Source organism: Bacidia gigantensis, assembly GCF_019456465.1.
Source record: "Bacidia gigantensis strain McMullin 20006 chromosome Unknown contig_278, whole genome shotgun sequence".
NCBI lineage: Eukaryota > Fungi > Ascomycota > Lecanoromycetes > Lecanorales > Ramalinaceae > Bacidia > Bacidia gigantensis.
This window is the reverse complement of record NW_025408606.1, coordinates 1,127,074-1,152,799: the sequence shown is the minus strand read 5'-3', so window position 1 is coordinate 1,152,799 and position 25,726 is coordinate 1,127,074. Positions and strand designations below refer to the sequence as shown.

Genomic DNA, 25,726 nt, shown 5'->3' with positions numbered 1-25,726 from the left:
AAAGCCGAAGCGGGAATCGCTGCGAAAAAAGGGGTGCAGTCATTCTTGTTCTGGCTATCCGAGCATCGTAGGACAATCACCAAGCACCACCAACTCCCCAATCCAGCGGTGCCAAATGCATTGCAGCGACCTTTATTGCACAGCTCATCGACCATCTCCGCCGCAAGAATGTCTCACCCTGACGCAATTGGAATATATGCGGGCAATGCCCCACGTTAAGCTGAAGCTTGGACATAAGCTCTCCAATATAAGAAATTCCCGACCTCCAACTCGCTCTGCGTATGTAAGCCACCAGCAGCTCTTCAGACATGACGCTGCTACACATCTCGATACGTCTGGGCTTCTGCAATTTTCGTAAGGCAAGCGACGCAGCCATAACTCGAGCCTACCTTTTCTGGCGCCTCTAGTACTCCCCTCTCCCCATGAGTCAATCGTAAAGAGATCAGCAGAGTGGAATAATGCCGCCTATAGGTTATGACTTGCATGATTGATTAAGCGGTGCTCTCTCTGGCCTGGCCATTCGTATTTTGGGATCTGTTGCATTAGCCAGACCCAGTTCTTTGCTCGTTGCAACTGGAGGATTGGAGATCCATTTCAACCCTGATCCTGGAACAGCTTAGTCCAAGGGCCAAGGACTAGTTCTAGGGCTTGGGGCTAGGGCAAATGAACGTCTTCCAAATTGATGATTCACTTCGCACACACTGCACCATAGATCGCCATGTTCAGTGGTAGTAGCATCCCCTATTACAGTGTACTGTACCAGCCAGACTATGGCTGAGCCTGACGAAGGCGCCCTCAATGCTACCAACTTTGATCTAGACAATGTAGATGAGTCGGACGAAACACAGGACTTTCGCTTTCTATCCGCACTTTCTCAGTACGTCGTGACTCAGAACGTAGAAATTGGATACTGACATAGTGTGATAGGGTAGGTGATGCTACTCCCATACCAAAGCGTGGTGAAAAGGATTTCGAACAACATGGCACACGTTCACAAGAAAATGCCCTTGATGCCTCTCGTCAAGCAATGGATGATGCTCTCTCACATACGCGCCTTCATAAGTCAACTTGCTTGACTGGATATATTGATTCAGAGAAAGACTCGTGCATGATCAAACAGCCTAGAGGAAGCATGCTTGCGACGATTGGGACTGCTGATTCAAGAGGGCACCTGCACCTCCTTCCAGAAGAATGCCTCTACCTTGTCGAAAGAGGCAGCTTGAATCTACAATGGCAATCTGAGGACTTGGCCGACATACCACTCAGCTTACAAGCTGCATATGCATACTTGATTGGAAGTCAAGGGTTGACGCTGGAGCGTTACATTGTCTACACAAGTTTGAAACGAAGTGGCTACATTCTCCAGCGCACTCCAACTTGGTATCTAAAGGACTATAACAAGGGCTCTACGTCTCAGCCTCCAACAAAACTACCTCCATCTCGCGCGACGCTGTTCAGCCGCCTGTACGCTTTCCTGTTTGACGCACGATCGGACCCAGAGCCCCACCTACCCAGGGGGCCCCTCATTCAGCCGGGCTTGTACCGCTCTTATGCCCCCATCTACGGACAGCTTGTTCTCATACCCCGTCACGATCCTTATGCCCCCCTCAGCCCCGGCTTCCCGCCTCTGAAGCACCGCGAACCTATCCGCCCCACCTACAACGTCTGGAAACCCAGCACCCATTTCCGCAAGACTGCACCACCGCCTCCTGACTATCAGATCTGCGTTCTAAACGCACGAGATGACTCATTCCCCACTCTAGAGCAGCTCGACGATCTGATGCGCTGCATGCCATACGACCCTCCACCATCACATATGAAGGGCGGAGGTCATAAGATCTACCAGCGGTTGAAGCACGGACATCGAAGCGTCATTCTGGCGGTCGTGGATCAAGGTATTGTCAGCTATGTACGTATCGGAGATGCAGGCTTTAGTCAGGAGCCAGTGTGGGAGCCCAAGAGACATGGACGGGGCGGTAAAGCTGGTGGTGCACGAGGAGGCGCAAGAGGGCGCGGGCGAGGACGCGGCAGAGGTCGGTGAACAAGAAGTTCGAAATTTAGATACATGCAGAATAACAAAGTTTGACGATCATAATGCAAAAGCTTTCAATTCCACTGTAAGTACTTCAATGGACACAGCTCTCAGCAACATGGAGGCCACATTCTCGTTATCACCAGATTCTAGATTGGCAGTGATTCTGTCTCCAGCAATCATCATTCAGCTTTCGTGGGGGTTTCAAGAAGCCATGGATTTTGAAGTTGCTGCAGGTTTGATCTTCCATCGCTTCGTAGACGTCCGGCCTATGGTAGAGATGAGGCTGAACGCATATGCTTGGATGGTTTGCTGGGGAAGATAAAGGGCGCTCGAAAGTAGGAGCAGGTAGTCTTTCACGTCCAAATCGTATGGTTGAACATATTGCTGTTCCATGAAAGATGTCTAATCAGCAAATCTTAGTCAATGAAATTTCACCTCAGCGTCAGTCCTTGTCACATCAATAACCGTATGCCTCAAAGACGATGTTCCTCATTTTGGTCCCATCATAACACCGTCTTGAATCATGAAATGCGAACTCATTTCTCATGTCTTTCCATAATTTTATACCCTCAGTCTTCACACATTCAGATAGTCAGCCGCCATCAGCAATTCTAAGCATAATTCCGGTGGTATCGGCATATCAGGCACATCTTTTACGTCCTTGTTTTTCATATTGTAGTAGAGGTACTCGCAGACTTTCTCAAGTATAACGCCACTGTCAAACCCAAGTCAGCCAGAGTCTTCTTTCTTATGTTTTGCTTTTGTGAACAGGGAGCGGGGGAAAACGTACTTTATTGTCGATAGTCTACATCTCCCAGAGACCGCTTCTGCAAAATTACCTGTGATCACAGTGCATCAGTATACATGCAAGGATAGATTTACAAGTAGTTTCGAGACAAAGATGGGAAAGAAAGAGGGGAGAGAGGAAGAACGCTAACTTTGAGGATCCAGCATTTTCCTGATTGTGCCCGCAACGCATGCAGCTTCCCGAGATATGATGAATTCGAAACCATCGCTAGAAATGAGGGTAACATGAGAGGCGGGCTCGGCAACAGGCATTTTGAAATCTTTTATGCCTGTAGAAGAAAAGGGCACCGTACTAAAATTGGTTGGGAGTATGTAAACATTGTTGAAACCAGCACTTTGAACCGCGTAGGGGATTAATACTGCACATCAGCTACCCAGCGTTCGCAATATTGTCCTTTACAGGCAGCTCTGACTATCACTAAAGCTCTCAGTAGTCAGCTCATGGATCCTACGGATGGCTTTGACGTCGGTGGGTGAAATTGAATATGTCAGGAAACTCTCAAAATGCTGAAGTTACTACAGTGGAAAGTCTTCAACTTCTTCGACGTCTCGCAGGTGAAACCGCCCGACAGCGGAGGGAGCTCTACAATCTTCGAGGTGAGCATAGCATAGGACACTGTTGGGCGCAAATTAACATGGCAAGAGTAATGAATTAAGCTCAATATGTTCTGGGTCAGACAACTTGTTCATTGGCAGCGGTGATGGGTACATTCGCATACTCTCCTCAGCTTTCAAGCTTCTACGGTCATGGAAAGCGCACGACTCAGGATCAATAACCCAGTTGAAGCAGCTGGAGGATACCGCATTGATCGTATCGATCTCAGAAGATCTCTCAAATGAACCGGTACTCAAAGTATGGGCTTTGGACCAGATTGAGAAAAATTCGGGGGCCCCAAGTGCCTGTCCACATTGACCATACAGAATGGGCGGAAACAATTTCCAGTACACAAATTCTATGTTCGTGCAGAGAAGAGTGACTGATAAAGACAGATTTCAGCCTTTGCGACCCTCGATAACCTCTCCCAACTGGCGGTCGGGTTTGCTAACGGGGCTGTCACTGTTATTCGAGGTGACTTAATCAATGATCGGGGAGCGAAGCAAAGGACTGTTTTCGAATCTGAAGAGCCGATCACTGGAGTCGAATTTCGGGAAGGCCCGAGCACGACGCTTTATCTAGCGACGACCGGCCGAATATTGACCCTAACAATCACTGGTAGGGGGCAGGGCCAGCCAGCAAAAGTCTTGGAAGATGCTGGATGCGGCGTCGGTTGCATGACGCTCGATGAGAATAATGGTGAGATTATTGTTGTGCGAGATGATGCGATACGTTACTATGGGGTCGGAGGCCGTGGGCCATCTTATGCTTATGAAGGGCCGAAACAGATGGTTAAGATGTATAAGGACTACATAGCAATAGTCTCATCCCCAAGATCGACGAAAACGAGTGACCTACGAAGATTTGGCGGTGGACCAGTGAACGATGTCTACACCACCTCAGCATTCGCTCTGCTTGACACCGATCTCAAGTACATGGCGCATACCCAGACGATAACTGCACAAATTCGGAACATTTTTAGCGAGTGGGGTGATCTTTTCATTCTGACTATGGATGGGAAGCTTTTTCGATATCACGAGAAGACTTTGCAACAAAAGCTTGAAATTTTCTACCAACGTGATCTTTACATCCTCGCAATCAATTTCGCGCAAAAGGCAGGTGTCGCTACTGCTCAGCGTAATATCATTCTCCGCAAATATGGTGACTATCTCCACAAAAAGGGCGATTACGATACGGCTATGCAACAGTACCTAAAGGCTATCGATAACACGGAGCCGTCACAAGTCATTCGAAAATTTCTAGACTCTCAGAGAATAAACAACCTGATCGAGTACTTGGAAGAATTACATGAACATGACAAAGCTACAATAGACCATACTACTCTTCTCTTGAATTGCTATGCTAAGCTGAAGGATACTGATAAGCTCGAGGCATTTATCGAGTCTGGAACAAATTTCGATCTTGAGACTGCTATTAGCATGTGCCGACAAGGTGGTTACTACAATCAAGCTGTCTTTTTGGCAAAGAAGAATCAGGAGCACGAGCTTGTGATTGATGTACTCATTGAAAATTCAAAGCAGTATGACGAGGCGATTGACTATATATGGAGTCTAGATCCCGAGCATGCTTACCCGAATATGATGAGATACGCCCGGGTGCTTATCGAGCATTGCTCAGAAAAGGCTACTCAACTTTTCATTGACTATTATACAGGCAACTATCTGCCCAAGAAAGAACTCCCTCCGGTCGATACGCCCACCATCGTAGTCAACAACCCAGGTGCGGTCTCCAACCTTGCTTCATTTATACCCTTACCGTATAGGCAACCCCCCAATTCCGCCGGTACGCCTGCATCAGCAGGTCAAGCTTCACTATCAGAAACTGATCTGGGTGCTACCAAGAGCACAGAGCCATCCAAAGCTTACGAAACGCCAAGACCGCGGACAGCGTTTTCATCTTTTGTTGATCATCCTGAACATTTCATCACGTTTCTCGAGGCATGCCTAGAGCAAGAACACCTGCGAGAGAGTGACAAGACCGACCTTTACACCACGTTGTTCGAATTATATCTAGAGATTGCAAGCTCCAAGAAGGGAGATGAGAAAGGAATATGGGAGCAGAAAGCGAAACGTTTGATTGAAGAGAAAGGTGTCCCTATTAATGCTTCCAATGTTTTGCTGCTTTCCCACCTATCGGCTTTCAAGGATGGCACAACTATGGTCAAGGAACAACAAGGACTTCTCTTTGACGTTTTCCGCTCTTATACGTCAGCGAATGATACTGCAGGGGCGATCAAGGCACTCAGGAAGTATGGAGCAAAGGAGCCGCAGCTTTATCCTGCCGCATTGGCATACTTTACGTCGAGCTCTGAGGCATTACAGGAAGCTGGTGATGAGCTACAGGCCGTATTGAAGAAAATCGACGATGATGGATTGATGGCGCCTTTGCAAGTCATACAGACGCTCAGCACCAACGCTGTTGCTACGATGGGCCTCGTCAAGCAATACTTAAGCGTCACGATTGACAAGGAAAGGAGAGAAATTTCCAACAACCGGCGGCTCATAGAAAGCTACCGTACTGAGACAGAATCGAAGCGCAAAGAACTGGATGATCTTGGCAACAAGCCAGCAGTCTTCCAATCACGACGATGCGCAGCATGTGGCCGAAGTCTCGATCTGCCAACGGTACACTTCCTTTGCAAGCATTCGTTTCATCAGAATTGCTTAAATGAGGTAGACGGGCAGGAAGCCGAATGCCCAAGTTGTGCTGGTGCGAACAATAACATTAGGGCATTCAGAAATGCGCAGATAGAGTCTGCAGATAGGCACGACATGTTCCAAGACGCCTTGAAACGGAGTAAGGATAAATTTGGGACAATCAGCGAATTCTTTGGACGAGGCGTGATGACTGCGCCGGCCCTTGAATGATCCTTACGCAAGATATACCCAGTTATTGAAAGATCATATTAGTTGCAATCTAAATGATAGCATCCTACAGCTCCCTCGTCCATGTAGTCTCTCCTCTCTTGCACGTGATCTCGCTCTTAGCGCGTCAATTGCGCGTCAATTGTCCTCTCGCCGCACCCAATGCTCGGCGGGAGTCAAATGCGATACTTACATATCCTCTCTATGAGCAATGATCCTCACTGAGAATGGTCAAGCGAAAAATAATTGTCGACTCCGACGATGAGGAGGAGGGTGAACACGATGAGCCCGAAATCAAGCACCACAAGGGAGACGCCAAGGTTATCCTCGAGTCGTCACCGCCAGCGAGAATCGCAGATACGTCGCTCTCCAGTGCATCATCCACAGGTACATAGAGGAAACCTGACACAATTATGACCTCAAGAGTCTGATATGTCTACAGATATTCTAAGCAAGGAGATCGAGGCGGCGCATAGACGCCTGGTAGAACCTACACCCGTCAAGCCTATAGTCACCGGAATGCCACAGGGTATGTCACAAGCCTACGTTAGGGATGCGTTCTCAGGTACTTCTATAAAGAGTCAACAGGCACAGACTTCAATGGATGAACTGAAGTTAAGGAATCGCTTCAGAGGAAGCAATTCAAGAGATGGCAGCGAGTCTCGCGACAATGGGGATGTTTTTGATTTTCATGGAAGTAGTGACGTTGAAATCGACGCCGTACAACTCAAAGATCGGAGGTGTACAGATGAGAAACAAGCCAGCACCAACTGTGAGCGGGGGCAACACTCTCAGCAGCCTAAAATGCTACCTCCAAATTCTAAGGGCCTTCTACGGAACCAATCTCAGCTCAGTGAGACAGCTACTATACCTACAATTGTAGATACTTCGTCACCGGACGCCAATGCTACACCTTCAAAGATGACGCCAAGTAATGTGGCGTGGACTCAAGCTTCAACTCATCAGTCCGTAGATACTGATGGCAGAATGCCGACTCCTACAATGTCATCGCACAGCCGCGGTACAGAAGGTACTTTGACTAGTACGCGAAGTAATTGCAAAGTCAATGAGCATGAATCCTTCGGTAGCGTGGGCGACAGGCCTCAACATAATGACACAATTGAAGAGCTCGGCTCTGCCGCTTCAGTGGCCCCTCCGCGCAATGTCAAGAGCAACGGTTTGGCTATTGAAAGTCCACACGAGAATGATGGCGCCAGTATCAGAACGGACAATCCATCCTTTCTTGCTTTGCAAACCGGAGAGTACACCAAAGTGCCGGTAAAGTTTCCGAACGAAGGTAGCCAGAGTGCACCCGAGAATGAGCAACACTGCCTATCTTCAGAACTCAAGTTCAAAGAACAACGAAAGTCTTCAAAGGAAAGGAAGCGAAAGCGCGAACTCGTGAACGATGCTGACGAACTAGGCTCTGATGATGTTCACGTTGGCTTCCCTAAAGAACAATATCAGCCTCGTCCGAGTCGTTCGCGGGGAGGCCAGGAGAATGAAGAGCTCATGATTCCGACGGACTTCTCAAAAAGGCCAGAAGCAAGTGCCAAATCTAAAAGTAAAAGTAGACGAAGTAAAAGCGCTGTTTCCACTGAGCTGATCCCTAAGGACCCGGACGAGGACAAAGATGAAGAATCTGCTCCACGGGACCCAAACGTCGAGGTCCCTGCCTTCGATCAAGAAAATGATCATTTGGATGTTCTGGAAGGCCCAGATGATACTGACGCAACAGCATTTACTGATAGTTCAAAGACCTCACGTCAGGGACCAAAGGCCAACAAAAAGCGAGGAAGGCCGAAGAAAGCACCTGATTGCATTGCGATTGAACACGAGCCGCCGAACAGCATAGTTCTTGAGAAGACAGCAGAAGCCGTAACGCAAGTGGAGCAGGCTGAGAAACCGACCAAACGTGGGAGACCGAGCAAGAAATCAAAAGCTACAGTAGACAAGGTAGCAGAACCTGAGAAAGCCGAGCAAGTCCATGCCGAGAAGCCACGCCCAAACGAGACAGCTCCTGAAGAAACTTCCCACCATTCTCCTACGCCTCATTCTGTCGAGAAATCACCTAGCGAAAACACAAAGCCATTAACAAAGACGTCTCCACCAGAAACCCCAGCAAAAGCTTCTCGGGTGTCTCCACAGGGACCAGACAAGCATAGCCCAATCAATACCGACCAGAAGGTGTACCGTGTCGGGCTCAGTAAAAGGGCCAGGATAGAGCCTTTGCTAAGAATTGTACGAAAGTAATGCTTAATGCTCTGACTGAATGACTGGGGTAGCAGCGATGGCGCAGGGTATCTTATTTCAGGGACATTTTGGGAGCGAGTGTAGCGGAAGTCATCGCTGTACCTAGCTATATCATTGAACGCAGAGATGTTCCTGGCATATGGCTCACAATGCCGTTCACACCCTGTTGAATTGTCGTGTAGAGGCTTGAGAATTTTACAACAAGCTTGAGGTCGCCTGATGGCCGTCTCCCAGGCCGAAACCTGGGCAGTATGTGTGCAGGCTGACATCCATCTCCTGGACGATCATGCCAAGTCTCACGATGGTTCTTCTACGTATATAAAAGCCACCATGTCGTCTACAGGATGGATCTCGACCCTCTAGCGTACTGGCGCTTCGATCAAGTGACATCGAATACAGTTGCCGGCTTGTTTCAGGATCTCAGCTATGACGTTCTGGTGTTGCATGCCAGGAATCTTTAGCGTTAGAATCCTTCCTGGCGCCTCATCTTTAAGCGTGTCCATGGACTCTGACTTCTCTATGAGAATGTGCAGACTTTTGATGCGAAGAGACTCTCTTGCAACACCTTGTAGATAGGGATTGGTCTCAAATTTGTCAATAATACTGGTCTTTTTCCTCTCAGGGGTTCGGTTCAATAAGCAACATGAATTTGTTCACAGTCAAGCATTTAATTTTTGATTGACCAACAGGACTCATGCGTCTGATCAATACTCATAGCTTCAAGCTAGAGGATGCTGAAAATGAGAAGGGTGAGCTAGACAAGAAATACGCTATCCTATCCCACAGATGGGGTGCAGAGGAAGTCACCTACGCGCGCTTTCAAGACCTAGCACAGGCCTCGCAGATGCAAGGGTTTCGAAAGATTGAAAGGTTTTGTGAGCTTGCTGCAAGGGATAGCTACGATTATGTGTGGGTGGATACATGTTGCATCAACAAGGATAGTAGCGCAGAATTGAGCCAAGCGATTAACTCGATGTATGCTTGGTATCAAGACTCAAAGGTTTGCTATGTCTTTCTTGGAGACATTGAAGCCAAGGATATTGAGGTGGAAGCGACGAGCATCCGAGGTAGCAAATGGTTCACCCGCGGTTGGACTTTACAGGAATTAATAGCTCCCAAGAACGTCCGTTTTTACGATCGACACTGGACATTCTTGGGCACGAAGCAAACCTTGAGTCCTATACTGCATCTAGAAACCGGGATTGAGGAGAGAATACTCCATGGAGGCTCCTACGATACCTCTTCGATCGCACAGCGGATGTCTTGGGCCTCGAAGAGGGTCACAAAGTATGGCGAGGATATTGCCTACTGCTTGCTAGGAATCTTCAATGTGAACATGCCTCTTCTCTACGGCGAAGGACGTAAAAAGGCCTTTCTTCGCCTTCAGGAAGAGATTATCAAGCAGTCAGATGATCACACAATCTTCTCCTGGCACATCCATCGTGAGGATCAACCCGGGCTCCTTGCTGACGAGCCCAAAGCATTTTCAAATTGTCAAGATACCAAAGCTTTGCGGTCTCGGAAAGGTCGCTCTCCGTACTCTCTGTCAAACCGAGGCCTTTCGATCAAATTATTGGCGGCTCAATTGACGGTTGATACTTACCTTGTGCGTCTAGAGTGTGCTAATGGAATGTTGCCAGTAAGCAACTCGCAACCTAACGAACCACGTCTTGGTATTTTCCTGCGGAGACTCTATGAAGACGACCAATTTGCTCGTGTGAAATATAACGGCGAAACTTTCACGCAGCGCAATGCCTCTTACTGGACAAATCAGATCGTCGATCCACGATACAACATTGGCGCCTGGGCGTCCGGGCGGAAATCACGGGTTGTTCAGCAGCTTGAAATCAACGTACGCCAAGATGTCAGTTCTTACCACAGTGACTATCATGATCGCATCCACGGCTTTCGAATAGCAACTCCGGAAATCCTCGAAAGCTCGAAAGGTAAAGATCTTTTCTTAGTCAAAGGGGCAGCACAATGGGACGGCGAACAGAAACTTATGTTAATGAAGCCCGGAGAGGCCCTCTTGGCCGGTTACTTGGACATAAGCCCACAGAAGCGAAAAATCAAAGTCATCAGCCTGGGCTTTGATTTCGACTTCAACCCCACTTGTTTCATTGCGGGAGATGGTGGGGTTGAGGAGAAAACCCGCGTCCTCAATAGACTTGGTGGACTCAACTATGGGTCTGATGCTGAACAGGCGCAATGGACGCCTGAAGAACATGCACAATTTCCTGGGATTTACCAGAGAAGCCCACTGGATCCGTTGGGTTGGAGCGAAGTGCGGAATGGGGTGGCGTCCGATTTGAGGCAGCATTCTGGCCTGTGGGCTCTGAAAGGAGATCGTATTGAGGGGCTTGAGGCGCGGATCGGCGAGTTTGCAACCCTGCGGATTAAACGGGGTCGCTTGGGAGAACAGATGGTTTGGGATGTCTTTCTCGACAATTGTATCAAGGAGACTACTCTCAAGACGCTTTTCAAAAGTTCTAAGTGATATCGCTTGGCTTTGACTCTAGAAGGGTTGTGTCTGTTTCGTGCTTTTAAGGCAGAATAAGCTCAGATATTTGTATCATTTAGAGGAAAATGGACGATACCTTCAGACTTGACCTACGCCCTACTAATAAAAACTATCTCCTCCTTATGCAAAGGGAAAAATAATCGTGGAGACCGGGCACGCAAACCTCCGGCGTGGCTTTGAAATGGACATAAAGCTAGCATGATAGGTAAGAAAATATCTCCAAGATAATTTCCATCAGGATCAGTTTCGCTCTTCCTGGAGACCAGAATAAACGGAAAATGCATAACTTGCGGACTGTGAGAGAGAATGTTAGAGCATTTTTTTATTGTTCGCTTTTTGCTTAAGCTTACTGACTATGTCAGTGCCATCACCTATCCAAGGCTTGTTGAGATTCAGACTCGTCTTCTAGACGCTGATATCTCGAATTTTGATACCCTCCATCGCAAAAATTTTGTGGGTAGAATCGAAATATGAGCCTGTCAACGCACATACCAGTGTAGCACGCTCCCGCAAGCTCGAAGCTACTCCGGTCATTCCTAAACCCCCCCTCCTCTGAATCTCGAGACCCTCAGATCGCATTTACGTTCCCGGTGTACGCATCCCTATATTGCACAATTGGCGGGCCCTTCTTATTCAACACTCTGCCTCCACCCAGTGGCCTATCCATACTCAAGCTCTGGTCCCCAAAGTTGAAAGGAATCGACTGCTTGTTGACTCCCTTGGGAAAATTGATCGTATGGTTCGCTCCTCCGGACGCCAGCGTCACCGTTGCCTCCTCAGCAAGGAACGAAAGCACTGTGACGGTATCCTTGCAATCCTTCGCGTTCTTTGGCAATGGCATACCCCCATACCCACCCAAGGATGCAGCGGGCTGCAGACGGTAGAAGAAATACACATCTTCCTCCGCGGGCGAAATACTGAAGCTCGAATTACCCCCTCCACTCTTGAACGCCCTGGTAAAGAACTTCGTCATCGATAGGAACGCGGTATGATTCAACCCGCCGTAGAAGCAATCACTCTGCGCCTGCTTATTCCCAGTCCACGCACCCACGGGCCCCACATAACTACTCTCCCCAAAATCATTCCACGTGACCAACTCAATGAAATTCGGCTTCACATCCAGCAGGTGCATCCAGCGATCATACCAAATCCCGTCATCCTGCGCATGCATCCAGTTCCCCATACCAGGCATGCGCTTGAAGAACCAGGGCGCTACACCGGCCATCCAGGGCACGCCAGCCACCTCACGCTGGGCGGAGTAGTCGTTGTCGATGGCGGCTTCCTGCTGGACGCTGCTGGCGGGATGAATCCACGTGAAGGGCCCCGAGCCTGTGAACTGGGCTGCCGTGGCGCGCGCGGATTCGCCGATCGTGCCAGGCATGAACATCACGGGCGCGGCGATCTTGTCGAGGACGTCGTGCTGCCAGCTGAACGGGGGCGGGCCCGTGGCGAAGGAGGAGAGGAAGATTTTGTTGTCGACCCAGAGTTGGGCTGGGTGGTGCAGGTAGGTGTTGCTCGTGTTGACCATGATGGTGGGGTCGGAGAGCACTTCCAAGTCGTAGGACATGAAGACTTTGAAATGCAGGCTGGCGGCGTCATGGTAGAATTTGTCGAGGAAGGCTTCGAGGTCTGGCCAGGGGATGCCGGGAGCGCCGTAGTTGATGGCGAAGGCGTCGATGCCCGCGGCTTGCGCGAGGAGGATGTCCGGCTTGTAGTCGCCGTTTGGGGGCTGGAAACATATCATGTAGTGGGCGAAAACGAGGGGGTCGGTATGCTGGGTCGGTTTGCGGCGGTGGTGGAGGGAGTGGTGGGGGTAGTGGTGGATAGAGGCCATGGTCGTGAGGACTGTCGAAAGGAGTAAGAGGGGGAGAGTGAGGATCATCGCTGTCGGGGGTGGTTTTTGGGTTGTTCTTGTACAGGTTCGGGTGGTAGAGACGTGATTGTTTCAGTGTCCGGGGTTGAAACAGTGAAGCGCTAAGGTGATTGAAAAGAGTGGACGCTTCTTGCACGGCAAGAAGCCTTTGAAGAAAGGAATGAAATTACTGAATGAGAGTCGAGAATCGAAGAGATGGCCAGGAGTGGACAGAGAAAAGAAGAAAAGGAAGAAATTGGTGGGGTGAAAAAGTAAAGAGTAGGACAGAAAGGAAACCAAGTGGGAGGGGAAGACAGCGGAGATTACATTTCTGGGTACCTTAATCAGTGTTTTGTTTCTGCTTACCGTGCATTTCCCGTCAATCTTAATATGCGGCGTCAAGACAGATGTTCATGGGGAATTCAGGCACAGCGAGTAACTGGATAGGAGTCACTAATATTAATGATAGGAGGTGGAGTCGAGCGGAGTGAACTTTCAGGGGGCTAGGGGGGTGCTAGGGCCCTTCAGTGGCCGACTTAGCGCCGGCCAGGCCCTGGAAGACTCGGGCAGAACCCAAGACACCCCTGCCAGTATCCGTAGAACATGCATTCATGCATTGCACTCTTCATTCACCTACATCCGCCGCACCTCTATTGGTGCACTTTGTTCTTGCATGGTATGGAGCGACCTTCGAAGAAAGAAGCAGCCTCAGAGGCTTCCCCGGAGACAAGAAAGAAGAGCATTGTCTTCTTTCATCCTGACCTCGGTATCGGCGGAGCTGAACGACTGGTCGTAGACGCAGCGTTCGGGCTTCAAAATCTGGGACACAAAGTCACCATCTTTACCTCCTACCGCGATCCTGGTCACTGCTTTGACGAAGCTCGAGACGGTACTCTCGATGTCCGCGTCAGGGGCAACAATGTCTTCCCAGCCACCATCTTGGGGCGCTTCAAGATCCTTTGCTCCATTCTTCGCCAGCTACATCTCCTCACCACCATCACGTGGACCGGCGAACTGGCGACGTTGAGCCCGAGTGTGTTCTTCCTGGATCAGCTGTCTGCCGGCATACCCTTTCTTCGCTGGTACTGGGAAGATGTACGGATCCTATTCTATTGCCACTTTCCAGATCTACTCCTGGTACAAAACAGGACCGCTTGGCATAGGCGGATTTGGCGGGTTGGCTTTGACTGGCTTGAGAGTTGGAGCATACGAGGGGCAGACAGGGTCATCGTGAATAGCGCCTTCACGAAAGGTGTAGTGGAGCAAATCTGGCCCGGGCTAGGGGGTGAAAGCGGCATTGGTGTCGTTTACCCATGCGTCAACACGGAATCCATGTCGAAGGCCAATGGGAATGCGCCAGAGGAGAAAGGAAGCCAAGAGATGTGGAAGGGAAAGAAGGTTCTACTAAGCATCAATCGCTTTGAGAGGAAGAAAGATGTCGCTTTGGCCATCAAAGCTTTTGGTGGTCTAACCGCAAAAGAGAGGGAAAGTGCTCGACTTGTGATCGCTGGCGGGTATGATCTGCGAGTGCAAGAGAATGTTGCATATCACAAGGAGCTCGAGTCCCTATCGGACGCCCTGACACTCAAATCTGCTACTGCAAAGAATATAGTCTCTGCCCAAGCGATTCCCAATGACATCGAGGTCCTTTTCCTCCTGTCAGTACCCGATCAATTGAAAACATCATTGCTCAGGGTAGCCAAAATCCTGATCTACACTCCGTCAAACGAACATTTTGGCATTGTGCCTTTAGAGGCCATGTTAGCCGGAGTGCCAGTCCTTGCAGCGAATTCTGGTGGTCCTTTGGAGACTGTGGTCGACGTCGAGACAGGCTGGCTACGACCTAAAGATAACGTGAGTGCGTGGGAAGAAGTCCTGAGAGATGTGCTGTCGCCGGAACGCGACCAGAACCTGGCTCAACTGGGTAAGAATGGAAAAAGGCGAGTAGAAACAGAGTTCTCTGAAGACCGGATGGCCCGTCACTTTGAAGAGGAGCTGGATGCGACTATGAAAGGTCCTCACCCGCAGGCAACAGAGCTCGGCGATGTCGCGACAGCATTGGTGCTGTATTTGACCGTCATAGGTACGATCGCTTTCGTTATCCGTGAAGGGCTCAAGCCTCAAATCAGTGGCACTACGAATAAAGCTACCGACTATGCTTTAGGTGCCGGCATCATCAGTACAGCTCTGGCTGGCGCTGCCGTAATCACGTGGAAATTGATGCAGAATGAATCTGCATTCTCCTGATTTTGACTTCCTGACCCATCTGGATTTTGGCGGCCATGAATTAATAACAATGTGCAAGTCCAGCGAGGCTGTCGCGTCCTTTACGAGGGACTGCTAATTATAAAAGTGGTTATACCAAATGCGACTCATCCAGCTCTAGACATATTTATAAAAGCCCTTACTTGGAGGCAGGCTTGTATACATATAACGCAGGAATGCAACAGCCGCTTATAAACTACCATAGAGGTTTGGCGCGGCCACTTGCCGATTAATTGATTATTGGGAGCCCCGCATCTTACGCTGCAGCCTAACAGTTTCGACTCTTACTTGTACATTATCATACTGCAAAGGCAACAAATAGTACGCTACATTGCACTCATGATGAGCCAACAGATTGCACGACTTGACTCATTGCCTCTCGAAATCCGTGAGCAGATAGTCTCATATGGATCTTTCGATGCATTATTGTGTCTATCATGCGTGAGCAGGGCCCTACATGATGCGTGCATCAGTACTCGCGTGATCAAAGACATCATAGACCGTCGCAATGGATTTAAGGGGCCTTCCTGGCATCATCCACGCTTGACATTGCTGTCCTCTCGAGACGAAATGTCCCGATGGGCACTCGCAGACCTAAAAGCACGCAAGTTCGCTTTTGGGGACACTGACGAGGAGACTCGTCATAATATTTACGAAACCTTCTATAGGTGGGCGCCTCATATAATGGCTTGCAAGCGTATGCAGGGCGTGTCGATTCCATATAGGGACAAGTGCTGACGAGAATTAGATCCATTGGTTGATTCCCTCAATCTGCTCGCGATGGATAGAGATACATTCTACGAAGAGTGGGATGAAGTAGGCGAACTCAATGTTGCCACTTCTTTTTGTAAAGCTTTGAATTTCATGTCGCCAGAGTTGGCAACTGCAGATCGTTCGAATTGGTCCTCCAGGGCCTATCGAATGTCGAGCGCTCGAGCAAGTTTTGTAAATCGCATCAAGACAAGGACAAATGAGGCTTCCGATGGTCTTCTACTTGCTTTTGATCAGGCTAACCTTGTCGTCATCACCCTACAGTATCTAAATAGTAGGGACCTTGGGGCGCTACAATCAATGCCGACGTCTGACAATATTCCACTTGATGAGGTAATGAGCCTTCCCTTGCCCTTTACAGCGTCTAGTGATATCGATCTGGCGACTTGCCATTTGCCACACATGACCTGTACCTCCTTTTGGGAGGCTGGCGAATGGTTTGGCTACTACACCGAATCTTACTTCGAGTCTAGATCCAGGATTGCACCGCCAATGAGCGGCATTCGCTTCTCGATCAGCGACGCTCGTGGTGATCGGATACTTGACCTCATCGGCCAAGGAGGGCGCGACTCTGTAGGCCCTTTTTCGCTCACTGGTACCCTTGATAAAGCAAGCGGGAACTTGTGGATGGAAAAGCTTTATACGCAATAGCATTTTCGGTGGGTTTGGCATGGACTTCTGACTCCTTTCGGCATCATTGCTGTTTGGGGCGAGATGGATCGGGGAGGCTGGGTCTGGCTGTACAAGAAGGGGTGGAACAAAGATGAATTGCGCTGATGATCGAATGCAACAATGAGATTAGAGATTTGAATAACTTGCCCCGAGATGCGGTGGGAGACGCTCAAAACAGGCACTTTACATTGGACTTCCGACTCGTATACGGCATTTTTGGACGTGTTGTCTCCTGGCTTAGCACAAGGTCTCCTTCGACTACATGATATCAACCTTTTGTATGAATGCTGGCAATGCTGGCATTTTTTGTGGGCACAACCGATGAAGATTGTTCATTAAGGAGGGGTTTAATGTCGTCAGATCATATTGCTTCTAGAGCGAATGGTCAATGTCTAGCGTATTTCTCCTATGGAATGGCCTTTAGTATATATGTATAAAGTCTGCCCGTTGAAACATTGGTTGCATGCTGCGGCCAAGCCTATTCTGGTGTCTTTTTGGAGTCTTGCGTCCGATCGTTGCAGTGACAGTTGAAGGGCGTGACCAGGAAAAGGGGTGGTAGCTCCCCTTTATAATTGGTCAAAGTTTTCCGCCACTAACTTGTCCGGGGAATCTGATGTTTCTAGCGTTGAATAGGGACTTTAGACAGAGGTTTAGGACATCTGTTCAGAAAGTCTCAAAAGATCAAGCTCGTTTTCACTGCATGTCCACGCAATGATCAGACAGCAGCCCCAATCAAAGGGGCGATTGGACCGTGATTTGCTTGGACTGCTGAGGTACTTGATTTGTATTTTGCGCGCTTGGACATCATGGGGAGCACGGCACCTTAACTCCACATACTAGCCGGAACACAGGATATGGGTTGTCAGTTCTGTCAGCCGGGTCTTCAGAAAACCTACCTCATATTTACAAGATCAGAACGTCGTAAGCCACAAAGCCTCGATGACGGCAGGGTGGCCCGAGGGACTGATCAGCCAGAACAATTGTCCTCTGCCTACAGTTTAGCACGCAAGAGTGTTTCCATGGCTTCGCCGAAGTCTTATCCTCAGCCTGACTCCCTGTTTTTCGTAAGATTGCCACCAGAGCTTCGCCAATACATTTATGAGTATGTCCTTGGGGGCCATGTCATTCACCTCATCAAAATCGCTCACCGCTTGGTCAACGTACATCATACAGTCTCTTCGAAGCGTCATTCATATTCTTCCGCCGCAGACGTACTACCAGCAGTAAGATGGAGATCAGAGCGAGACCGTATTCCATATGATGGACAATTTCCAAGGTTCCCCCTCGACCTTTTGCAAACATGCCACGCTTGCTGCAACGAGGCTTCTCATATCGTCTATTCTGCCAATATCTTCTCGCTTGCATCGCCATTGGGTCTACTATTCCTCAATGACCGCACGCTAATACCTCAGCATTTTGCTCTAATACGCCATCTACGGCTACAGTGGATGTATTTCTCGCACGCTACAACCGAAGAGCATGATCCAACAGACCCTGATGATCCATGGGCTCGCTCCTGGCACATTCTAAGCCAAATGAGGTTGGTAAGTCTCCGCTTTCGGCTTGAATTTTGGGGCGAACAACAGGCACTGAACCCGACTGCTGCATGGTTCAAACCATTGATGAGATTACGAGATATTCCTCAGCCTGACGTGAGGATAGAATGGAGAAGGGGACTCCGAGATTCATCCAGACAATTTCGATTGGAGAAGGTCTTGACTATGGAATGGACGAAAGATTGTGACGCAAGGTCGATGAATGAGGGCTCTGGTTTGACTACAGAAGAGTCTCTGCCCCGATGAAGTATTTGCGCCTTCGTACTCTGAATTTGGCTGGAATTTTCTTTTGAATGGACAATTGGCAGCAGTCCGAAGAGGTTTCTCGTTCGCGCAACCAATAGAAACCACTGGCGCATCTCTGGTGGGCTCAAGGCATAATTCAAGTTGGGCGCAAAAGGCTTCTCTGAATAGGAGAAAGACGAATACCGACCATGGCCGGATCAAGAACGGCTAGTGATCTGTGCGCATACATGACGCAATGTTGATGAATGTCCTCAAAATTAATAGAGATTCTCTTTCATAACCAGCTCTACAATCGCGAGTGCCGATTTTGCGCCAAAGAAAGCATGTCTCTGTACAAACGCCTGCCTCAGCTCGCCTTCTTTGTGGCCTTATTCTGTTCGTGTTTCCCGGAATCACAAACACTCCCAGGCCCACTCGATGTTACAACCATTACTGCCAATGCACAAAAGCGTTCAGTCTTTGAGTGCTGGCAGGTGCTCAACTTCACGATGGCCACCATTCCCGTTATCTCAGGCTCAGATCTTGGCTCTTTGGGAGCACTTGACCCTCCAGACTACTTTGTCATACCATGAGGACTCGACGGGGGACTGCATAATGCACCTTATGTCCAGTAAGGCCCTCCTTCTATCCAATCGATCAGAACGAATCTAGCACCCGATCATGTATCTGAGTTGCAGACGAGCGTACCGTTTGCGCTTTGTTCCTTGAAATCGCAAGGCTAACGCTGATTTTGGATAGATATATTTTCTTGGCAGGAGGTGAGGCAGTCTTCTCTTTTCCGAACTCCTCAGAAATTGCTCGGGTCAGCGGCGGTGCCAATGGATACAAAGGACACCAGCATCTTAGGCCACTCTACAAAGTACTCGAGTGTTGGGTTCACGAACGGCCTCGCTTTACCTGTCGCTGGGAGCAAAGTTCCACTACATGAAATGCTGTATTCAGGGCCTTGTTCGAGTGAGCAGCGGCTTTAGCTTCACCTAGGCTTTCATCAAATGAAAAGCGCTACTCAAGCTTTCTTCTCTGTGATAGAACTGGCAACTCGCAAATGTTGACAAGCAATAAGGCCCAGCTAGGCTCTGTCTGGGAGATTGGTCAACGCTTGTCAATGAAGAAAGGCTGCAAATCCTCGACGTTGCAAGAAAAACCTGACAAACCTTTCAAGACAGCTTCGTCCTTTCCCATTGCTGAGACGACGTCATTCTATGCAGTATGTTTGTCCAGTCTGACATTGCTGCTATGCCCTAACGATTCTATTTCAATACCATATACTTCTCGTCCGATGATGTGAAACGATGTCTTCGGTACGTGATTCTATCTCTTTCACAGAATCGTACAAAAAAAAGTCTATGAGTATTGCGTTGATCTGTGTACCTGGATGATTCCGAGCGATTTCGCGTCTGATTAACTCAACACACCATATGCTACAACCTCTTAGCTGAACCTCCCAAGAATGACCGCTGTCTATGATCTTGCGTTGTTTAATATGCGTTGCAAGTGATGGGCTATATGAAATAGAGCCAAAAGTGTATAGCATTTGTGGAATACGATAATCTGCAAATATGGTCACTAAAGGCCTAGGGATTGGGACAAGCTTTTTGTACCTGCGAACATCGTGACCTGATCGATATCAGAGAAATTGCCATACCCTTCGCCTTCGAAGCACGCCCAAAGATCCGCGACCAGTATCTGAGCTCGTTTATAGAACGAGACTCTTTGTCCCTCAAACCGGGTGCTGTCATCAAAGCAAGGAAAGTCGCGAGCGAGGGTAGTTACTAGAGCTGCAGCAGATCCATTGGCTTCCTCGAGTGTGGTGAGGAAGCTACCATCGTATTGCTGACCTCTGTCAGCTCAGCTCGGCGTCAGATGTCACAGAACCAACATCCTGCAAGATACGGCCAGCGTCCCGCACACATTGAATCCTCTCTTCCAGCATTGGCATTTCTTCCTCAGTCGCGGATCGAAAGATCTTTCTCCAGACATCGTCACTAGCAGACGTTTCATCCGTCCAGAACTTTGGGTCGGTGATTGGAAATCCCTCATCCAATGCTCGCTGAAGAGCAGCAACGAGACTCCAATATCCCGTCCAGCATTGCCCGCGATATGCTACAGCAAAGCATTCGCTCGGATCATCCTTTACCGACCAGAAACTGAAATTCAAAAGATCCATCAAAAAAATGAACTCAACAGTTTTCGAGTCCTTCGATTTGGGATGAAGTTCATGGGATCGCCAAGTCTGGCTACTGTAGCTCTTTTCTTGCATCAGGCTGTATATCTTAGACGCGGCAGCTTTCGTGCCGCGCATGTCAATTGCAACATCAAGGGAGTTGTCGTACACGAACTCGGCATGTTCGAGGACTTTGATCTTTGGGGCTACTGGCGAGCTGTCTGCACCGAGACCTAATGATTTTCGCAGGAGCTCGAGGAGCTCTGGGTCGGCGTCGTCATCTGACATCTTACCTCACTTAGCTTAGACTTTCAGTTGAGTCGAGGCATCATAACTCGGAGGTTATAGTAGTTGCTCGATCCTACAGGTGCAATGCTGACACTAGTCCTAAGAAAGTGATACTGAACATCATGGTAAAGGAAAGGTCAATATAAAGAAGCGAGGAGTTTACATAGTAGAGGAGGAAAAGAGAAAAAGAGAAAAAGAATAGGCAATGCAAGTCATGATTAGTGGGTGTGGGACTAGATCAGGGCGCGTCGGCTAGCAATCGGCAATCTGGGACGGAACTTGCCGGGGTTTGCCTTGCAGCTCTCCCGCGCCCCATTAGACTTAGCGCCCTGTCCGTGACCCGTAACACAGCGACGCCAAGACTGATGATAATCGAACTTAGCACTTCAAGTCCTCACTTTCCATCACCTTCCACCTTCATTTACCCAATCTTCGACTTTCTTTTCGAAATCTTACCTTCATTCTCTGCTCTTGTCCAGCATCTGCTACACCTACACAAGATGCCGCGAGAGCGGTTCGTGAAGCAATCGCTCGGAACTCCCTTACATACCAAGATCAAGGAGGTGGGGCATGTGACCTTCATAAATAAGTAATATGACTGATGAAGCTCCTAGGCGAAGATACTCCTTGTCGGAGCTGGTGGTATCGGATGTGAACTTCTCAAAAACCTTGTCCTGACGGGCTTCGGGCAAATACATATTGTGGATCTCGACACGATTGATTTGAGCAATCTCAACCGCCAATTCCTCTTCAGACACGAACACATCAAAAAATCAAAAGCATTGGTATGGGGTCAATACATCAAAAACATGTGGAAGCTGATTTTCCTGCTTATTCCAGGTTGCGAAAGAAAGCGCCTCAAAATTCAACCCCCGGGTAAAACTTGAGGCGCATCATGCCAATATCAAAGATTCCCACTTCAACATCGATTGGTTTCAGAGTTTCAATCTTGTCTTCAACGCACTAGACAATCTCGATGCGCGGCGGCATGTGAACCAAATGTGTCTGGCGGCGCAGATACCCTTGATTGAAAGCGGTACTACGGGGTTCAATGGACAGGTACAGGTCATTGTGAAGGTACGAATGATTACTGGAATGTGGTGCAAGACTAAGTGTTACAGGGCAAGACGGAATGTTATGATTGCAACACCAAGGAAGTTCCCAAGACATTCCCAGTCTGCACGATTCGAAGCACTCCGAGTCAACCGATACATTGCATAGTATGGGCGAAAAGCTATCTCTTCACGTAAGATTGAACAAAAAGGGAAAAGACGCATTTTCAAGCGCTGACACATTACAGCGAGATATTTGGGACCAGTGAAGATGAGATACCAGTCTTTGATCACTCTGAGGACTCGGATAATGGTATGCATACTTCCTTGGTTGATTATCTAAAGCTACTGACGGCCACACTAGCGTCAGAAATTGAAAATTTGAAAACCGAGTCTCAAGCCTTGAACAATATAAGGCAATCCATGGGTAGCGAGGACTTTCCCCGCAAAATCTTCGATAAAGTGTTCAAGGAAGACATTCATCGACTGAGAAGCATGGAAGATATGTGGAAGTCAAGAAAGCCTCCTAATCCTTTGGACTTTGATGCGCTCTCGAGCGTTACTAATGGCACAACATCAAAAACAACAATTTCAGATCAGGCAACTTGGTCGCAGACCGAAAATCTCGAGGTCTTCTGTGACAGTGTTGATCGCCTGAGCAAGCGTCTTCAGCATGCGCAGTCAACAGCTGTCAACGGAAATTCTGCGCCGCACGTGCTATCATTTGACAAAGATGACGATGATACGCTTGACTTCGTGGTTGCTAGTGCCAATCTCCGGTCCAACATATTTGGCATTGAATCAAAGTCGAAATTTGACATCAAACAAATGGCAGGTAACATAATACCGGCCATTGCAACTACAAATGCGATGACTGCGGGTCTGTGCGTTTTGCAAGCCTTCAAGGTCTTGCGAGACGACCTTCACAAAGCGAGAATGGTCTTTCTTGAGCGATCTGGCGCAAGGGTAATCAATAGCGACACGCTTAAGCCTCCGAATCCACAATGCGCTGTCTGTGGCGTAACCTCCTCTCGACTTACAATCGATCCAGAACGAGCAACGTTGGGCAATCTGGTTGATGATGTCCTGAAGAAGCAGTTGGGCTATGGTGAAGAACTGACCGTCAATAGCCAAGCTGGGACCATTTACGACCCAGACTTGGACGACAACCTCCCCAAGAGTTTTGCGGACCTAAGTGTTAAAGCGGACGATTTCATCACGATCATTGATGATGAGGACGACAACCCGCGTGTCACCCTGTCACTCTCGATCGCTGAAAAGTAAGCTCTTCCATGCCTGCAATGAATATTGGTGCTAACCCATCATCCAAAGGTCACTTCCTGCTGATTCGCCCCCCATTTCACTACCCTCAGACCTCCAGGTAGCCCGTAAGCCCAAAACCGAGGCTGCTTCATCCCTCACAAACGGCAACACCAATGGCGTGCTACCATCTTCAGCTTCGAAACGAAAGCGCAGTCCAGACGAAGCAGAAAGTGTAGCAGACGGCGTCCAGCCGATCTTGAAGAAGGGAAAAGCTATTGCCAACGATCAATCAGTCGTCATCAATGACGATGGGGACGGAGCTATCACAATTGACGATTGAATTCATACCGGAGACGACATAGCTTTTGATTATGGATCTATAGGATCTATTGAAAACCTAGATTTCGAATATTTCGCATGACAGCGTTGGCGTTGTGGAAGCATATACCGACCGAGGGGACATGCAGGAAAAGCATCTCGGCGGTGATGTGCAGTCTTGTGATTACAGGAGGAGCATTTGAAGGACCAACGCCAGAGGAGCTGCATTTATTGATCATCTCGGGGACTGAACAATAGCACCAGGGCTTGTATACTAGCGCATCCCGGAGGAGTCGGATTACAGGGTCCTTTGTTCTGAGGAATAGTTTATTTGACCGCTGTATGCGTTATGCTACAAATCCAATGCTAGCAGGATAGCAAACAGCGTATCTTGGCCGTTGAACCATATCCCACCTCGTTTATCTTACCAGCGTCCCCTCCCTCTTCCTCCTCGCCCACTTCTTCCCCCACCTCCACGGCCACCCCCTCCTCTTCCACCACCTCTTCCCCTACCCCTCCCTCCACGACCACTCTCCCGTTCCGCCCGCACTTCCGCCTCCACAACCGCCATCTTCCTCTCCCTCCACCTCTCCTTCTCCTTATCATCCTCATGAAACCAATTCCGTATCCCCACCAACTCACAAAACCTCATCGTCTGAGGATTCGAAAACTCCTTGGGCTGCTCCACTCCCACCGCTCCCATCTCCTCCCCTTCATACACCGGCGCCGTAAGCTCGAAGTTCTCTGGAATTTGCAACTTGTTTTGGACGACGAGGTTGGCGTCGACCCATTCGCGTTCCGCGGCGATGAGAGGGAGGTAGGCGCTTTCGCCTAGGTTTGGGGGAGAGGAGAGGTGCGGGTTGTGAGGCCCGAAGACGCGGAGGATCGAGAGCCAGTCTGGGTCGTAGGAGAGTCTTGGTGGAAGGGGAGGAGAGGAGGGATGGAGAGGGGAGACGGTGAGGAGCTGAAGGAATTTGCGGTTCGGGAGACATTTGTCGAGGGCGAGAAAGGAGGTCGTTGTGTTGGTGATAGTCGGTGGTGGGGGAAGAGGGGCGTTGTGAGGGGCGGTGCGGGTGGGTGTGTATTGTGTAGTGGGGCGGGTAAATGAGGCGGGGAGTTGGGCACGGAGGTCATCGGAGACTGTGGAGGATTCGGGAAGATTGCGTTTCGACGAGGTGACATTCGTCAAAGAAGGTTCCGTACTGGATGCTGCAGGCTCGAGTGTGGGAGACACTTCGTTGCCACTTTCGTCGTCCAGATCTAGGTCAATCTCGTCGCTATTCTTCACAGTAATAGAGGCTTGAGACATAGGTGCTGGTGTATCTCCATCACCATCCGAATCGAGGTTGATTTCGTCCTTGTTGAGAACATCGTCAGGTGTTGTGCCATTCAAAGTTTCTGAAAACGAATGTTTACCGAGGTCGGAGTCGTTTGATGCCTTGCCATATTTCACGATGGCAGAGAACTTGGCGTGCATATGGGCTGAAAACCAGTAGGGCGGTCGAAGCCTATCCATGACATATTTGGCGGCGGCACTTCCAAGCCTTTCATCTCTAGAGTCCTGCTCGAAATGAGGTTTGAAGTTGAAGAGCTGTTTGTGGTTTCCGCTCCACTCAATTGCGCGCGGCCAATCATGACTTATACCAATATCCACCTGTTCTTGAAGGAGCAAAAGCTTTCTCACATTGATTTCTCGAACATGGTAGATACTCCGGAGCTCACTAGGTGTGTATGGCACCCTCTCGGAGTGAGGCTTCTTGTAGCTGTAGCCCTTCCAGATGCCACTCATGCTTGCGATCCTCAAGTCACCACATCGTATCACATTTGCTGCACCAAGGTAGTAGATGTTCGGTGCGACCCAGCCGCCGTAGTACAGCTCGTGCAGATGCGAGCTGGCTTCATGATTTCCGCCAACGAACAATGTGAGGTATGGTGCAATGCGTTTGCCACTGTAATACTCGTGAAAGTCACCTAAAGCTCGATACTTGAGAGGAACTTCCATTGTGTTCAGGTCAATTGCATTCCGAACTGCCTAGGATCTTCAGCTCTGCAATTTGACCGTCTCCTTTTGTCTAACCTGAAAGTCGCCACCGATAATCAGAAGGTCTAGCCTATCCCAGTTGTTGATTCTGCAGGATTCCTGTATAGAGGCATAAATGGCATGAAGGGTTCCATGACCCTAT

General features: G+C 49.1%; 10 protein-coding genes across 10 annotated transcripts; 7 read left to right on the top strand and 3 right to left on the bottom strand.

The window, feature by feature from the left end:
- Positions 1–770: 770 nt before the first annotated feature.
- KY384_007825 (uncharacterized protein) lies at positions 771–2,041 on the top strand (the record flags this gene model as incomplete). The annotated part of the gene is made up of 2 exons (XM_044816315.1): positions 771–877; positions 928–2,041. 2 exons carry the CDS (start codon positions 771–773, stop codon positions 2,039–2,041), a joined length of 1,221 nt encoding a protein of 406 aa, XP_044666955.1.
- A 1,305-nt stretch (positions 2,042–3,346) lies between these two features.
- On the top strand, positions 3,347–6,325 carry KY384_007824 (uncharacterized protein; the record flags this gene model as incomplete). The annotated part of the gene is made up of 3 exons (XM_044816314.1): positions 3,347–3,439; positions 3,486–3,686; positions 3,833–6,325. The coding sequence occupies 3 exons, from the start codon at positions 3,347–3,349 to the stop codon at positions 6,323–6,325; spliced, it is 2,787 nt and encodes a 928-aa protein (XP_044666954.1).
- Positions 6,326–6,549: 224 nt separating this feature from the next.
- On the top strand, positions 6,550–8,575 carry KY384_007823 (uncharacterized protein; the record flags this gene model as incomplete). Its single annotated transcript, XM_044816313.1, has 2 exons — positions 6,550–6,709; positions 6,765–8,575. The coding sequence occupies 2 exons, from the start codon at positions 6,550–6,552 to the stop codon at positions 8,573–8,575; spliced, it is 1,971 nt and encodes a 656-aa protein (XP_044666953.1).
- A 694-nt stretch (positions 8,576–9,269) lies between these two features.
- Positions 9,270–11,072, top strand: KY384_007822 (uncharacterized protein; the record flags this gene model as incomplete). Its single annotated transcript, XM_044816312.1, has 1 exon — positions 9,270–11,072. One exon carries the CDS (start codon positions 9,270–9,272, stop codon positions 11,070–11,072), a length of 1,803 nt encoding a protein of 600 aa, XP_044666952.1.
- A 592-nt stretch (positions 11,073–11,664) lies between these two features.
- Positions 11,665–12,930, bottom strand: KY384_007821 (uncharacterized protein; the record flags this gene model as incomplete). Its single annotated transcript, XM_044816311.1, has 1 exon — positions 11,665–12,930. One exon carries the CDS (start codon positions 12,928–12,930, stop codon positions 11,665–11,667), a length of 1,266 nt encoding a protein of 421 aa, XP_044666951.1.
- A 696-nt stretch (positions 12,931–13,626) lies between these two features.
- On the top strand, positions 13,627–15,195 carry KY384_007820 (uncharacterized protein; the record flags this gene model as incomplete). The annotated part of the gene is made up of 1 exon (XM_044816310.1): positions 13,627–15,195. One exon carries the CDS (start codon positions 13,627–13,629, stop codon positions 15,193–15,195), a length of 1,569 nt encoding a protein of 522 aa, XP_044666950.1.
- Positions 15,196–15,993: 798 nt separating this feature from the next.
- KY384_007819 (uncharacterized protein) lies at positions 15,994–16,635 on the top strand (the record flags this gene model as incomplete). The annotated part of the gene is made up of 1 exon (XM_044816309.1): positions 15,994–16,635. One exon carries the CDS (start codon positions 15,994–15,996, stop codon positions 16,633–16,635), a length of 642 nt encoding a protein of 213 aa, XP_044666949.1.
- A 3,389-nt stretch (positions 16,636–20,024) lies between these two features.
- Positions 20,025–20,910, bottom strand: KY384_007818 (uncharacterized protein; the record flags this gene model as incomplete). The annotated part of the gene is made up of 2 exons (XM_044816308.1): positions 20,025–20,291; positions 20,338–20,910. 2 exons carry the CDS (start codon positions 20,908–20,910, stop codon positions 20,025–20,027), a joined length of 840 nt encoding a protein of 279 aa, XP_044666948.1.
- Positions 20,911–21,410: 500 nt separating this feature from the next.
- On the top strand, positions 21,411–23,565 carry KY384_007817 (uncharacterized protein; the record flags this gene model as incomplete). The annotated part of the gene is made up of 6 exons (XM_044816307.1): positions 21,411–21,473; positions 21,525–21,695; positions 21,751–21,987; positions 22,032–22,156; positions 22,211–23,242; positions 23,295–23,565. The coding sequence occupies 6 exons, from the start codon at positions 21,411–21,413 to the stop codon at positions 23,563–23,565; spliced, it is 1,899 nt and encodes a 632-aa protein (XP_044666947.1).
- A 344-nt stretch (positions 23,566–23,909) lies between these two features.
- On the bottom strand, positions 23,910–25,545 carry KY384_007816 (uncharacterized protein; the record flags this gene model as incomplete). Its single annotated transcript, XM_044816306.1, is given in 2 exon segments — positions 23,910–24,092; positions 24,106–25,545. 2 exon segments carry the CDS (start codon positions 25,543–25,545, stop codon positions 23,910–23,912), a joined length of 1,623 nt encoding a protein of 540 aa, XP_044666946.1.
- Between the last annotated feature and the right edge of the window lie 181 nt (positions 25,546–25,726).